Source organism: Hyla sarda, chromosome 8 (genome assembly GCF_029499605.1).
Source record: "Hyla sarda isolate aHylSar1 chromosome 8, aHylSar1.hap1, whole genome shotgun sequence".
Classification (NCBI taxonomy): domain Eukaryota; kingdom Metazoa; phylum Chordata; class Amphibia; order Anura; family Hylidae; genus Hyla; species Hyla sarda.
In genome coordinates this window covers 222,377,609-222,394,470 of record NC_079196.1, presented here as the reverse complement: position 1 = coordinate 222,394,470, position 16,862 = coordinate 222,377,609, and the positions used below count along the sequence as shown (strand labels likewise).

Genomic DNA, 16,862 nt, shown 5'->3' with positions numbered 1-16,862 from the left:
TTTCCCATTACCATTGGCAGTGTGGACCTAGTTAGGCTCCCATCCTCTAGTTAGTCATGTTCCCCATTGCCATTGGCAGTGTGGACCTAGTGAGGCTCCCACCCTCTAGTTAGTCATGTTTCCCATTGCCATTGGCAGTGTGGACCTAGCCAGGCTCCCACCCTCTAGTTAGTCATGTTCCCCATTGCCATTGGCAGTGTGGACCTAGTGAGGCTCCCACCCTCTAGTTAGTCATGTTCCCCATTGCCATTGGCAGTGTGGACCTAGTTAGGCTCCCATCCTCTAGTTAGTCATGTTCCCCATTGTCATTGGCAGTGTGGACCTAGTTAGGCTCCCATCCTCTAGTTAGTCATGTTCCCCATTGCCATTGGCAGTGTGGACCTAGTCAGGCTCCCACGTTCTAGTCAGTCATGTTCCCCATTGCCATTGGCAGTGTGGACCTAGCCAGGCTCCCACCCTCTAGTTAGTCATGTTCCCCATTGCCATTGGCAGTGTGGACCTAGTTAGGCTCCCATCCTCTAGTTAGTCATGTTCCCCATTGCCATTGGCAGTGTGGACCTGAGCGAGGCTCCCACCCTCTAGTTAGTCATGTTTCCCATTACCATTGGCAGTGTGGACCTAGTTAGGCTCCCATCCTCTAGTTAGTCATGTTCCCCATTGCCATTGGCAGTGTGGACCTAGTGAGGCTCCCACCCTCTAGTTAGTCATGTTCCCCATTGCCATTGGCAGTGTGGACCTAGTGAGGCTCCCACCCTCTAGTTAGTCATGTTCCCCATTGTCATTGGCAGTGTGGACCTAGCCAGGCTCCCACGTTCTAGTTAGTCATGTTCCCCATTGCCATTGGCAGTGTGGGCCTTATGTAGGCTCCCACCCTCTAAGGGTAACACAAATTTTGGGGAGATACGCCTGGGGATCACCCTGTGTCTCTTACCATTTACATGGACAGGTTGGAAGGAAACCTGCATGTCTTTGACCCCCAACACTTATGACTAGGACGCCTCTACCATCCTAAGCGGAATGAGTCATAAGACTCCTATTCTTATTATAATGAAGCAGAGCTAAGCTTGTTAATATAGCGGAGATGAGTCTGCCATTTGGCAAAGGTCACGCTGATTTCACAATGTGGCTCTTATAGCACTGCAGGTTAACCTCTTAGAACAAGTCTAATAGTCTCATAGAGCTTGCTGTAGAGTTAAAGAAGTACTCAGGAGTGAAAATCAACTGATGCCAGAAAGTTCTACAGATTTGTAAATGACTTCTATTAAAAAAATCTTAATCCTTCCAGTACTTTTCAGCTGCTGTTTCCTCCAGTGGAAGTTGTGTAGTCCTTTCCAGTCTGACCGCAGTGCTCTCTGCTGACACCTCTGTCCGTGTTAGGAACTGAAATCCCCATAGCAAACCTCTCCTGCTCCGGACAGTTCTTAACACGACAGAGGTGGCAGCAGAGGGCACTTTGGTCAGATTGGAAAGAACTACACAACTTACTCTGGAGCATACAGCAGCTGATAAGTACTCTTAGGGTTAAGATTTTTATATAAAAGTAAGTTAGAGATCTGTATAACTTTCTGGCACTGGTTGATTTGTAAAAAAACATTTTTTCTTACGGTGTACCCCTTTAAGCTGGCTATACACATTTCGGTAAGATCAACCAATCATCTCATGCGTATAGCGGTGGCCTTGGGGCTTTCCTCTTATGTTAGATTTTAGGTAGAGGGAATGGTTGGGCATGTTGGTTTTAAGTGGCAATCTTTTTTTTCTCTTTCTGCCCTCTCCCTATTCAAAATACATGCACACTCGCCTGAGATAAGGGTACATATGTATTGGGGGCAATGGAGTGATGGCCGTCAGCTGAACTAAGGTATCACAGATTGGGTGTCTTGTATAGAGTCTGCTCCTCCCATGTTTTTTGTCTCTTGTCTTTAAGGCTATGGGCGCCTTCCAGGAACTCCTCAGCACATTCAACACCCTGAGACAGGCCAATGACTTAATCCAAGAGAGAGTGGCAGCTCTCGGTAACCAATTGAAAAATGTAAGACTCCATGTGATGTTATTAAATGGGTACTCCACTGGCCATGCCCCTCGTGACATCACAGCCAGGCCCCCTCAATGCAAGTCTATGGGAGGGGGCGTGACGCAGTCACGCCCCCTCCCATAGGCTTGCATTGAGGGGGCCTGGCCGTGATGTCACGAGGGGGTGTGGCCGACCCCCAAAGTGCGAAAACAGCGTTCGGAACATTTACTTCCGAACGCGGGCCAGTGGAGTACCTCTTTAAATTAGGTTAATAATCGAAACAAGACTCATTTTACATATGGTCGCTCCTCAGGGGCGGAGCAAAAACACAATCCAGTACGGGTAAAGCATCTTTTCCTCCAGCTCATGGTGGTTCTGTTTTGCAGATAAATATCCAAGAAGTTGAGAGAAGACTACAAGACCTGGACGGGATAACACAACATATCCCCCTGCTAAAAGACAAAATGGTGGGGGCTTACAGGGGCCAGCTATCGATACTTATATATCAGATGTATACTTTGGGGTGACATATTTCTGTATTTATGTAACTGCTTCCAAATTACCCTATTTAAAAGTAACAGATGTGTGACAAATCACTAATGGCCGCCATTGTGTCACCTCAATATAGGGTATATGGTCTAAATAGGGTATATATGGTGGATATTAATTTTATGTAGTATATTGGGTATATATGGTGGATATGGATTTTAAATGGTATATGGGGTGCATGGTGTATATAAAAAAATGAATAATATGTGTATATATGGAGTATGTGGTCAATATAAGGTTTATATTGGGTACATGTTCTAAATAGGATATATGACTTAAATGGGGGTATATATGGTACACTTGGGGTATATAGTCTATATGTGGTGTATATGGGGTTTGGGTCTATATGGGATACATTTTATAATAGGATATATGGTCTAAATGAGGTATATGGTCTATATGATGGGGTTTATAGAGTATATAGTCTAAATGGGTTATATGTTCTATAACCGGTATGTATGAGGTATATGGTCTGTATGGGGTATATATTAAGTATATGGTCTATATGTGTTATATGTTTATGATGTTTATGGTCTATGTGGTGTATGTATGAGGTATATGGTCTATATGTGGAATATATATGGTATGTTTGAGTTATATGGTCTACATGTGGTATATATACAGTATATTGATAGTATGAGGTATATGGTCTATATGTGGTATATATATGGTAAGTATGAGGTATATGGTCTATATGTGGAATATATATGGTATGTATGAGGTATATGGTCTATATGTGGTATATATATATGGTATCTATGAGGTATATGGTCTATATGTGGAATATATATGGTATGTATGAGGTATATGGTCTATATGTGGTGTATATATATGGTACGTATGAGTTATATGGTCTACATGTGGTATATATATATATATATATATATATATATATACATGGTATGTATGAGGTATATGGTCTACATGTGGTATATATATATATATGGTATGTATGAGGTATATGGTCTACATGTGGTATGTATATATATATATATATATATATATATATATATATAATACAAGGTCTATATGGAGTATGCATTTATGTGGTAATTCGCATATAATCAATGTCTTTTCTCATCTTTATAGGAGAATATGCAGAAAAGGCTTTCTTCTTATCCTGAGCAGTCTCAGCTGGCGACCTGGCCATCGCTACACGACACTCTGACCGACAAGGTGGGAATATATTTTATATATTGTATATTAAATGTGAAATTCTAACAATGTGAGAAATGTATTCCCTATGAAATAACTTTCATTCCACATCGTAGAAGACTGGATGGTGGTAAAAGTGTTAGAGTGGCCCCTGCAGTGACACCGAGGATGACACATTCAGTGATGTCACTCCCCCACGTAGTGATGTCACTCCCCCACGTAGTGATGTCACTCCCCCACGTAGTGATGTCATTCCCCCACGTAGTGATGTCATTCCCCCACGTAGTGATGTAATTCCCCCACGTAGTGATGTAATTCCCCCACGTAGTGATGTAATTCCCCCACGTAGTTATGTCACTCCCCCACGTAGTGATGTCACTCCCCCACGTAGTGATGTCACTCCCCCACGTAGTGATGTCATTCCCCCACGTAGTGATGTCACTCCCCCACGTAGTGATGTCATTCCCCCACGTAGTGATGTCACTCCCCCACGTAGTGATGTAATTCCCCCACGTAGTTATGTCACTCCCCCAAGTAGTGATGTCACTCCCCCACGTAGTGATGTCACTCCCCCACGTAGTGATGTCACTCCCCCACGTAGTGATGTCACTCCCCCACGTAGTGATGTCACTCCCCCACGTAGTGATGTCACTCCCCCACGTAATGATGTCACTCCCCCACGTAGTGATGTCACTCCCCCACGTAGTGATGTCACTCCCCCACGTAGTGATGTCACTCCCCCACGTAGTGATGTCACTCCCCCACGTAGTGATGTCACTCCCCCACGTAGTGATGTCACTCCCCCACGTAGTGATGTCACTCCCCCACGTAGTGATGTCACTCCCCCACATAGTGATGTCACTGATTTATAACTAAGGTCCCGCAGACCTGTAGGCCCAGCCCCGTGATGGATGTGGGGGAGGGAGATGTGTGATTTATATGAGATCACTTTCACTGTAATTATATGGTATAATAACAACATTGAAACGCAATAGACGTCCATTAACTACAATAGGCATCTGAACAATAGACTATAGTGATTGCAGGCCCCCCGCAGCACACAGCTGAATGATCATAGGAAGCCTTCTACTAGTTCTATCAGCATCCCGCCATTAGCTTCTTGTGGGGGATTTCCATATGAAAACTGTTTTATGTTGTATTTAATACATTATCTCTCTCTCTCCCGAGATATATATATATATATATATATATATATATATATATATATATATATATATACCATATGTAGAGATTGACAATACGCTGGATGTGTTGTGATTTCTTCTATTTCTGCATTATTGAATTTCTATGGTAACGTTAATTAAAAAAAAAGGGAAAAGTGACCTGAATGGTGTCTAAATCTTTATCTTCCTGTATGATCATCAGAGCGCAGACTGGGCCCTCAGCAACGACACCAAGCAGCGTAATGTGAAGAAGATCCTGAGTAGTCTGGGGGCGCTGCCTGTAAAACATGATGGCCTGGAACGTCGTGTTCATGATATTGAACAGGAACTGAAGAGGCTGGACCTCGAGATGGGTGAGTGACAACTGTATACATGACATAATAACAGAATATAACCACTATATAATACTGCTCCTATATACAAGAATATAACTACTATAATACTGCTCCTATATACAAGAATATAACTACTATAATACTGCTCCTATATACAAGAATATAACTACTATAATACTGCTCCTATATACAAGAATATAACTACTATAATACTGCCTCCTATATACAAGAATATAACAACTATAATACTGCTCCTATATACAAGAATATAACTACTATAATACTGCTCCTATATACAAGAATATAACTACTATAATACTGCTCCTATATACAAGAATATAACTACTATAATACCACTCCTATATACAGGAATATAACTACTATAATACTGCTCCTATGTACAAGAATATAACTACTATAATACTGCTCCTATGTACAAGAATATAACTACTATAATACTGATCCTATATACAGGAATATAACTACTATAATACTGCTCCTATATACAAGAATATAACTACTATAATACTGCTCCTATATGCAATAATATAACTACTATAATACTTCCTCTATATACAAGAATATAACTACTATAATACTGCTTCCTATATACAAGAATATAACTACTATAATACTGCTCCTATTTACAAGTATACAACTACTATTGTTACGCCGAGCGCTCCGGGTCCCCGCTCCTCCCCGGAGCGCTCGCTACACTCTCCTCACTGCAGCGCTCCGGTCAGATCCACTGACCCGGGGCGCTGCGATACCGCCTCCAGCCGGGATGCGATTCGCGATGCGGGTAGCGCCCGCTCGCGATGCGCACCCCGGCTCCCGTACCTGACTCGCTCCCCGTCGGTCCTGTCCCGGCGCGCGCGGCCCCGCTCCTTAGGGCGCGCGCGCGCCGGGTCTTTGCGATTTAAAGGGCCACTGCGCCGCTGATTGGCGCAGTGGTTCCAATTAGTCTGATCACCTGTGCACTTCCCTATATCACCTCACTTCCCTTGCACTTCCTTGCCGGATCTTGTTGCCATCGTGCCAGTGAAAGCGTTCCTTGTGTGTTCCTAGCCTGTGTTCCAGACCTCCTGCCGTTGCCCCTGACTACGATCCTTGCTGCCTGCCCCGACCTTCTGCTACGTCCGACCTTGCTTCTGTCTACTCCCTTGTACCGCGCCTATCTTCAGCAGCCAGAGAGGTGAGCCGTTGCTAGTGGATACGACCTGGTCACTACCGCCGCAGCAAGACCATCCCGCTTTGCGGCGGGCTCTGGTGAAAACCAGTAGTGACTTAGAACCGGTCCACTAGCACGGTCCACGCTATCCCTCTCTGGCACAGAGGATCCACCTCCTGCCAGCCGGCATCGTGACAGTAGATCCGGCCATGGATCCCGCTGAAGTTCCTCTGCCAGTTGTCGCTGACCTCACCACGGTGGTCGCCCAGCAGTCACAGCAGATAGCGCAACAAGGCCAACAGCTGTCTCAACTGACCGTTATGCTACAGCAGTTACTACCTCAGCTTCAGCAATCATCTCCTCCGCCAGCTCCTGCACCTCCTCCGCAGCGAGTGGCCGCTCCTGGTCTACGCCTATCCTTGCCGGATAAATTTGATGGGGACTCTAAGTTTTGCCGTGGCTTTCTTTCCCAATGCTCCCTGCACTTGGAGATGATGTCGGACCAGTTTCCCACTGAAAGGTCTAAGGTGGCTTTCGTAGTCAGCCTTCTGTCTGGAAAAGCCCTGTCTTGGGCCACACCGCTCTGGGACCGCAATGACCCCGTCACTGCCTCTGTACACTCCTTCTTCTCGGAAATCCGAAGTGTCTTTGAGGAACCTGCCCGAGCCTCTTCTGCTGAGACTGCCCTGTTGAACCTGGTCCAGGGTAATTCTTCCGTTGGCGAGTATGCCGTACAATTCCGTACTCTTGCTTCAGAATTATCCTGGAATAATGAGGCCCTCTGCGCGACCTTTAAAAAAGGCCTATCCAGCAACATTAAAGATGTTCTGGCCGCACGAGAAATCCCTGCTAATCTACATGAACTCATTCACCTAGCCACTCGCATTGACATGCGTTTTTCCGAAAGGCGTCAGGAGCTCCGCCAGGATATGGACTCTGTTCGCACGAGGCGTTTCTTCTCCTCGGCTCCTCTCTCCTCTGGTCCCCTGCAATCCGTTTCTGTGCCTCCCGCCGTGGAGGCTATGCAGGTTGACCGGTCTCGCCTGACACCTCAAGAGAGGACACGACGCCGCATGGAGAACCTCTGCCTGTACTGTGCTAGTACCGAACACTTCCTGAAGGATTGTCCTATCCGTCCTCCCCGCCTGGAAAGACGTACGCTGACTCCGCACAAAGGTGAGACAGTCCTTGATGTCTACTCTGCTTCTCCACGTCTTACTGTGCCTGTGCGGATGTCTGCCTCTGCCTTCTCCTTTTCTACTATGGCCTTCTTGGACTCCGGATCTGCAGGAAATTTTATTTTGGCCTCTCTCGTCAACAGGTTCAACATCCCAGTGACCAGTCTCGCCAGACCCCTCTACATCAATTGTGTAAACAATGAAAGATTGGACTGTACCATACGTTTCCGCACGGAGCCCCTTCTAATGTGCATCGGATCTCATCACGAGAGGATTGAACTTTTGGTCCTCCCCAATTGCACTTCTGAAATTCTCCTTGGACTTCCCTGGCTTCAACTTCATTCCCCAACCCTGGATTGGTCCACTGGGGAGATCAAGAGTTGGGGGCCCTCTTGTTCCAAGGACTGCCTAAAACCGGTTCCCAGTAACCCTTGCCGTGACTCTGTGGTTCCTCCTGTAACCGGTCTCCCTAAGGCCTATATGGACTTTGCGGATGTTTTTTGCAAAAAACAAGCTGAGACTCTACCTCCTCACAGGCCTTATGATTGTCCTATCGACCTCCTCCCGGGCACTACTCCACCCCGGGGCAGAATTTATCCTCTATCCGCCCCAGAGACTCTTGCCATGTCTGAATACGTCCAGGAAAATTTAAAAAAGGGCTTTATCCGTAAATCCTCCTCACCTGCCGGAGCCGGATTTTTCTTTGTGTCCAAAAAAGATGGCTCCCTACGTCCTTGCATTGACTACCGCGGTCTTAATAAAATCACGGTTAAGAACCGCTACCCCCTACCCCTCATCTCTGAGCTCTTTGATCTCCTCCAAGGTGCCCACATCTTTACTAAACTGGACTTAAGAGGTGCTTATAATCTCATCCGCATCAGAGAGGGGGATGAATGGAAAACGGCATTTAACACCAGAGATGGACACTTTGAGTATCTGGTCATGCCCTTTGGCCTGTGCAACGCCCCTGCCGTCTTCCAAGACTTTGTTAATGAAATTTTTCGTGATCTTTTATACTCCTGTGTTGTTGTATATCTGGACGATATCCTGATTTTTTCTGCCAATCTAGAAGAACACCGCCAGCATGTCCGTATGGTTCTTCAGAGACTTCGTGACAATCAACTCTATGCCAAAATAGAGAAATGTCTGTTTGAATGCCAATCTCTTCCTTTCCTAGGATACTTGGTCTCTGGCCAGGGACTACAAATGGATCCAGACAAACTCTCTGCCGTCTTAGATTGGCCACGCCCCTCCGGACTCCGTGCTATCCAACGCTTTTTGGGGTTCGCCAATTATTACAGGCAATTTATTCCACATTTCTCTACCGTTGTGGCTCCTATCGTGGCTTTAACCAAAAAAAATGCCGATCCCAAGTCTTGGCCTCCTCAAGCGGAAGACGCCTTTAAACGGCTCAAGTCTGCCTTTTCTTCGGCTCCCGTGCTCTCCAGACCTGACCCTTCCAAACCCTTCCTATTGGAGGTTGATGTCTCCTCAGTGGGAGCTGGAGCTGTCCTTCTACAAAAAAATTCTTCCGGGCATGCTGTTACTTGTGGTTTTTTTTCTAGGACCTTCTCTCCGGCGGAGAGGAACTACTCCATCGGGGATCGAGAGCTTCTAGCCATTAAATTAGCACTTGAGGAATGGAGGCATCTGCTGGAGGGATCAAGATTTCCAGTTATTATTTACACCGATCACAAGAACCTCTCCTACCTCCAGTCTGCCCAACGGCTGAATCCTCGCCAGGCCAGGTGGTCTCTGTTCTTTGCCCGATTTAACTTTGAAATTCACTTTCGGCCTGCCGATAAGAACATTAGGGCCGATGCTCTCTCTCGTTCCTCGGATGCTTCTGAAGTTGAACTCTCTCCGCAACACATCATTCCTCCTGACTGCCTGATTTCCACTTCTCCAGCCTCCATCAGGCAAACTCCTCCAGGAAAGACCTTTGTTTCTCCACGCCAACGCCTCGGAATCCTCAAATGGGGTCACTCCTCCCATCTCGCAGGTCATGCGGGCATCAAGAAATCTGTGCAACTCATCTCTCGCTTCTATTGGTGGCCGACTCTGGAGACGGATGTTGTGGACTTTGTGCGAGCCTGCACTATCTGTGCCCGGGATAAGACTCCTCGCCAGAAGCCCGCTGGTTTTCTTCATCCTCTGCCTGTCCCCGAACAGCCTTGGTCTCTGATTGGTATGGATTTTATTACTGATTTACCCCCTTCCCGTGGCAACACTGTTATTTGGGTGGTCGTTGATCGATTCTCCAAAATGGCACATTTCATCCCTCTTCCTGGTCTTCCTTCAGCGCCTCAGTTGGCTAAACAATTTTTTATACACATTTTTCGTCTTCACGGGTTGCCTACGCAGATCATCTCGGATAGAGGCGTCCAATTCGTGTCTAAATTCTGGAGGGCTCTCTGTAAACAACTCAAGATTAAATTAAATTTTTCTTCTGCATATCATCCTCAATCCAATGGACAAGTAGAAAGAATTAACCAGGTCTTGGGTGATTATTTACGACATTTTGTTTCCTCCCGCCAGGATGACTGGGCAGATCTTCTTCCATGGGCCGAATTCTCATATAACTTCAGAGTCTCTGAATCTTCCTCCAAATCCCCATTTTTCGTGGTGTACGGCCGTCACCCTCTTCCCCCCCTCCCTGCCCCCTTGCCCTCTGGTCTGCCCGCTGTGGATGAAATTTCTCGTGACCTTTCCATCATATGGAGAGAGACCCAAAATTCTCTCTTACAGGCTTCATCACGCATGAAGAAGTTCGCGGATAAGAAAAGAAGAGCTCCTCCCATTTTTTCCCCTGGAGACAAGGTATGGCTCTCCGCTAAATATGTCCGCTTCCGTGTCCCTAGCTACAAGTTGGGACCACGCTATCTTGGTCCTTTCAAAATTTTGTGCCAGATTAATCCTGTCTCTTACAAACTTCTTCTTCCTCCTTCTCTTCGTATTCCTAATGCCTTTCACGTTTCTCTTCTTAAACCACTTATCATCAACCGTTTCTCTCCCAAATCTGTTCCTCCCACTCCTGTTTCCGGCTCCTCGGACGTCTTCTCCGTCAAAGAGATTCTGGCATCCAAAAAGGTCAGAGGGAAAACCTTTTTTTTAGTGGATTGGGAGGGTTGTGGTCCAGAAGAGAGATCCTGGGAACCTGAGGACAATATCCTAGACAAAAGTCTGCTCCTCAGGTTCTCAGGCTCTAAGAAGAGGGGGAGACCCAAGGGGGGGGGGTACTGTTACGCCGAGCGCTCCGGGTCCCCGCTCCTCCCCGGAGCGCTCGCTACACTCTCCTCACTGCAGCGCTCCGGTCAGATCCACTGACCCGGGGCGCTGCGATACCGCCTCCAGCCGGGATGCGATTCGCGATGCGGGTAGCGCCCGCTCGCGATGCGCACCCCGGCTCCCGTACCTGACTCGCTCCCCGTCGGTCCTGTCCCGGCGCGCGCGGCCCCGCTCCTTAGGGCGCGCGCGCGCCGGGTCTTTGCGATTTAAAGGGCCACTGCGCCGCTGATTGGCGCAGTGGTTCCAATTAGTCTGATCACCTGTGCACTTCCCTATATCACCTCACTTCCCTTGCACTTCCTTGCCGGATCTTGTTGCCATCGTGCCAGTGAAAGCGTTCCTTGTGTGTTCCTAGCCTGTGTTCCAGACCTCCTGCCGTTGCCCCTGACTACGATCCTTGCTGCCTGCCCCGACCTTCTGCTACGTCCGACCTTGCTTCTGTCTACTCCCTTGTACCGCGCCTATCTTCAGCAGCCAGAGAGGTGAGCCGTTGCTAGTGGATACGACCTGGTCACTACCGCCGCAGCAAGACCATCCCGCTTTGCGGCGGGCTCTGGTGAAAACCAGTAGTGACTTAGAACCGGTCCACTAGCACGGTCCACGCTATCCCTCTCTGGCACAGAGGATCCACCTCCTGCCAGCCGGCATCGTGACAACTATAATACTGCTCCTATATACAAGAATATAACTACTATAATACTGCCTCCTATATACAAGAATATAACTACTATAATACTCCTTCTATATACAAGAATATAACTACTATAATACTTCCCCTATATACAAGAATATAACTACTATAATACTGCTCCTATATACAAGAATATAACTACTATAATACTGCCTACTATATACAAGAATATAACTACTATAATACTGCTCCTATATACAAGAATATAACTACTATAATACTGCCTCCTATATACAAGAATATAACTACTATAATACTGCTCCTATATACAAGAATATAACTACTATAATACTGCTCCTATATACAAGAATATAACTACTATAATACTGCTCCTATATACAAGACTATAACTACTATAATACTGCTCCTATATACAAGAATATAACTACTATAATACTGCTCCTATATACAAGACTATAACTACTATAATACTGCTCCTATATACAAGAATATAACTACTATAATACTGCCCCTTTATAGAAGAATATAACTACTATAATACTGCTCCTATATACAAGAATATAACTACTATAATACTGCTCCTATATACAAGAATATAACTACTATAATACTGCTCCTATATACAAGAATATAACTACTATAATACTGCTCCTATATACAAGACTATAACTACTATAATACTGCTCCTATATACAAGAATATAACTACTATAATACTGCTCCTATATACAAGAATATAACTACTATAATACTGCCTCCTATATACAAGAATATAACAACTATAATACTGCTCCTATATACAAGAATATAACTACTATAATACTGCTCCTATATACAAGAATATAACTACTATAATACTGCTCCTATATACAAGAATATAACTACTATAATACCACTCCTATATACAGGAATATAACTACTATAATACTGCTCCTATGTACAAGAATATAACTACTATAATACTGCTCCTATGTACAAGAATATAACTACTATAATACTGATCCTATATACAGGAATATAACTACTATAATACTGCTCCTATATACAAGAATATAACTACTATAATACTGCTCCTATATGCAATAATATAACTACTATAATACTTCCTCTATATACAAGAATATAACTACTATAATACTGCTTCCTATACAAGAATATAACTACTATAATACTGCTCCTATATACAAGAATACAACTACTATAATACTGCTCCTATATACAAGAATATAACTACTATAATACTGCCTCCTATATACAAGAATATAACTACTATAACACTCCTTCTATATACAAGAATATAACTACTATAATACTTCCCCTATATACAAGAATATAACTACTATAATACTGCTCCTATATACAAGAATATAACTACTATAATACTGCCTACTATATACAAGAATATAACTACTATAATACTGCTCCTATATACAAGAATATAACTACTATAATACTGCCTCCTATATACAAGAATATAACTACTATAATACTGCTCCTATATACAAGAATATAACTACTATAATACTGCTCCTATATACAAGAATATAACTACTATAATACTGCTCCTATATACAAGACTATAACTACTATAATACTGCTCCTATATACAAGAATATAACTACTATAATACTGCTCCTATATACAAGACTATAACAACTATAATACTGCTCCTATATACAAGAATATAACTACTATAATACTGCCCCTTTATAGAAGAATATAACTACTATAATACTGCTCCTATATACAAGAATATAACTACTATAATACTGCTCCTATATACAAGAATATAACTACTATAATACTGCTCCTATATACAAGAATATAACTACTATAATACTGCTCCTATATACAAGACTATAACTACTATAATACTGCTCCTATATACAAGAATATAACTACTATAATACTGCTCCTATATACAACACTATAACTACTATAATACTGCTCCTATATACAAGAATATAACTACTATAATACTACCTCCTATATACAAGAATATAACTACTATTGTCAGGATCCGGGTTGACGGAGGGTGAGGACACTGGAAGTGGATCCTCTGTACCAGAGAGGTGATGGCATGGGCCGTACCAGGGGAACGGAGTCTAAGGGGTTACTGGTATTCACCAGAGCCCGCCGCAAAGCGGGATGGACTTGCTGCGGCAGGTAACCCCCAGGTCATTCCTCCCAGTAGCGACTCAACCTCTCTGGCGGCTGAGATGGCGCGGTACAAAAGGACAAGGCAAGGCAAGGTCAGACGTAGCAGAAAGGTCAGGGCAGGTGGCAAGGTTCGTAGTCAGGGGCAACAGCAGAGATTCTGGAAACACAGGCAAGGGCACACTGGAACGCTTTCACTAGGCACTAGGCAACAAGATCCGGCAGGAACAGGAAGGGGAAGTGATGTTTTATAGGGAACAGTGATTGGACTAGATTGGACTAGATTGGGCCAGGCACCAATTAGTGGTGCACTGGCCCTTTAAATTTCAGAGAGCCGGCGCGCGCGCGCCCTAGAGAGCGGGGCCGCGCGCGCCGGGCAGGGACAGAGGAAGGACTGAGCGGGTGAGAAGAGACATGGGATGCGATCCGTGAGCGGGCACGTCCCGTCCCGCGGATCGCATCCCCTCCGGTGACAGGGTAGCAGCGCTCTTCTGTCAGCAGCGCCGACCGGAGCGCTGCAAGCAGAGTAACGCCGCGAGCGCTCCGGGGAAGCAGCGGGACCCGGAGCGCTCGGCGTTACAGTACCCCCCCCCTTGGGTCTCCCCTTCTTTTTGGACCCCAGAAATCTACGAATGAGTTCCTTGTCAATGATATTGACTTCGGGTTCCCAGGACCTCTCTTCGGGGCCACAATTCTCCCAATCAACGAGAAAAAATCTTTTACCTCGGACAACCCTGGAGGCGAGGATCTCTTTCACATAGAAGATATCAGAGGATCCAGAGACAGGAGCAGGAAGAATGACTTTGGGAGAAAAGCGGTTAAGAACAACAGGTTGAGTAGAGAGACATGGAAGGAGTTAGGAATACGGAGAGAGGGGGGCAGATGAAGTTGGTAAGAGACAGGGTTGATTTGTTTTTTGACTTTGAAAGGCCCTAAAAATCGGGGGCCCAACTTGTAACTGGGTACACGGAATCGAATATACTTAGCAGAAAGCCATACCTTGTCACCAGGAGAAAATACCGGAGGAACCCTTCTCTTTTTATCAGCATGCGCCTTCATTTGAGATGAGGCCAGTAGAAGTGACTTTTGAGTCTCACGCCAAATGGAAGAAAAATCTTGCGTCAATTCATCAAAGGCAGGAACCCCAGAGGAAGTGGGGATAGGGAGGGGGGAAGCGGGTGACGGCCGTACACCACAAAAAATGGGGATTTTTAATTTTTAAAATTGTACGAAAATTCAGCCCAGGGCAAGAGGTCCACCCAATCGTCTTGGCGAGAGGAGACAAAATGTCGCAGGTAGTCACCAAGTATCTGATTTACTCTTTCCACTTGACCGTTGGATTGAGGGTGGTAAGCAGAAGAAAAATTTTGTTTGATTTTTAATTGACTGCAGAGTGCCCTCCAAAATTTAGAAACAAACTGGATGCCTCTGTCTGAGACGATGTGCGTGGGAAGCCCGTGGAATCGAAAAATATGAAGAAAAATTTTTTTGACAATTGAGGCGCAGAAGGAAGACCCGGTAGAGGAACAAAATGAGCCATTTTAGAAAAACGATCAACGACCACCCAGATGACTGTATTATTGCGGGAAGGTGGCAGATCGGTGATGAAGTCCATACCAATATGGGACCATGGCTGTTCAGGTACAGGTAAAGGAAGAATGAGACCTGCCGGCTTCTGGTGTGGATCTTGTCACGGGCACAGGTAGTACAAGCCCGAACGAAGTCAGTCACATCCTTCTGCAAGGTGGGCCACCAATAGTGTCTGGAAATCAACTGCTCCGACTTCTTGACACCAGCATGTCCGGCCAAAAGAGAAGAATGACCCCATTTAAGAATCTTGTGGCGAAGGCGTGGAGGTACAAAGGTCTTCCCTGGAGGAACTTGCACAAGAGTGGTAGGAGCGGAGAAGATGAGACACTCAGGAGGTATGATGTGCTGTGGAGGGGCTTCAGATTCGGAAACATCGGTGGAACGTGATAGTGCGTCAGCTCTAACGTTCTTGTCGGCTGGACGAAAATGAATTTCAAAATTGAAGCGGGCAAAAAACAATGTCCATCTAGCTTGGCGAGGATTTAATCGCTGGGCAGTCTGGAGATACGATAAATTTTTATGGTCCGTGTAAATGATGATGGGATGCAGAGACCCTTCTAAAAGATGTCTCCACTCCTCGAGTGCCAATTTAATAGCTAAAAGCTCACGATCTCCAATCGAATAATTTTTTTCTGCAAGAGACATGGTCTTGGAGAAAAAGCCACACGTGCGATTTTTTCCAGTAGTGGTCTTTTGAATTAAAAAACGGCACCAGCACCAACAGAGGAAGCATCTACTTCAAGGATAAAAGGCTTCAAGGGGTCAGGCCTGGACAGAACAGGTGCAGAAGCGAAGGCAGCCTTGAGCAGATTAACCCCTTAAGGACGCAGGACGTAAATGTACGTCCTGGTGAGGTGGTACTTAACGCACCAGGACGTACATTTACGTCCTAAGCATAACCGCGGGCATCGGAGCGATGCCCGTGTCATGCGCGGCTGATCCCGGCTGCTGATCGCAGCCAGGGACCCGCTGGCAATGGCCGACGCCCGCGATCTCGCGGGCGTCCGCCATTAACCCCTCAGGTGCCGGGATCAATACAGATCCCGGCATCTGCGGCAGTTCGCGATTAAAATGAACGATCGGATCGCCCGCAGCGCTGCTGCGGGGATCCGATCATTCATAACGCCGCACGGAGGTCCCCTCTCCTTCCTCCGTGCGGCTCCCGGCGTCTCCTGCTCTGGTCTGTGATCGAGCAGACCAGAGCAGAAGATGACCGAAAACACTGATCTGTTCTATGTCCTATACATAGAACAGATCAGTATTAGCAATCATGGTATTGCTATGAATAGTCCCCTATGGGGACTATTCAAGTGTAAAAAAAAATGTAAAAAAATGTAAAAGTAAAAGTTAAAAAAAAGTGAAAAATCCCCTCCCCCAATAAAAAAGTAAAACGTCCGTTTTTTCCTATTTTACCCCCAAAAAGCGTAAAAAACATTTTTTATAGACATATTTGGTATCGCCGCGTGCGTAAATGTCCGAACTATTAAAATAAAATGTTAATGATCCCGTACGGTGAACGGCGTGAACAAAAAAAAATTTTAAAAGTCCAAAATTCCTACTTTTTTAATACATTTTATTAAAAAAAAAATTATA

The 16,862-nt window shown here is 45.2% G+C and overlaps 1 protein-coding gene across 7 annotated transcripts in view; it reads left to right on the top strand.

The window, feature by feature from the left end:
* Positions 1-16,862, top strand: part of C8H16orf96 (chromosome 8 C16orf96 homolog) — a 50,678-nt gene that overhangs the window by 15,837 nt on the left and 17,979 nt on the right. For all 7 annotated transcript variants that reach the window (XM_056534738.1, XM_056534739.1, XM_056534737.1 and 4 more), the window contains 4 exons: positions 1,925-2,029; positions 2,398-2,478; positions 3,650-3,736; positions 5,102-5,252. In XM_056534738.1, coding sequence (XP_056390713.1) covers positions 1,925-2,029; positions 2,398-2,478; positions 3,650-3,736; positions 5,102-5,252 — 424 coding nt within the window. The remainder of the gene's footprint in view (positions 1-1,924; positions 2,030-2,397; positions 2,479-3,649; positions 3,737-5,101; positions 5,253-16,862) is intronic.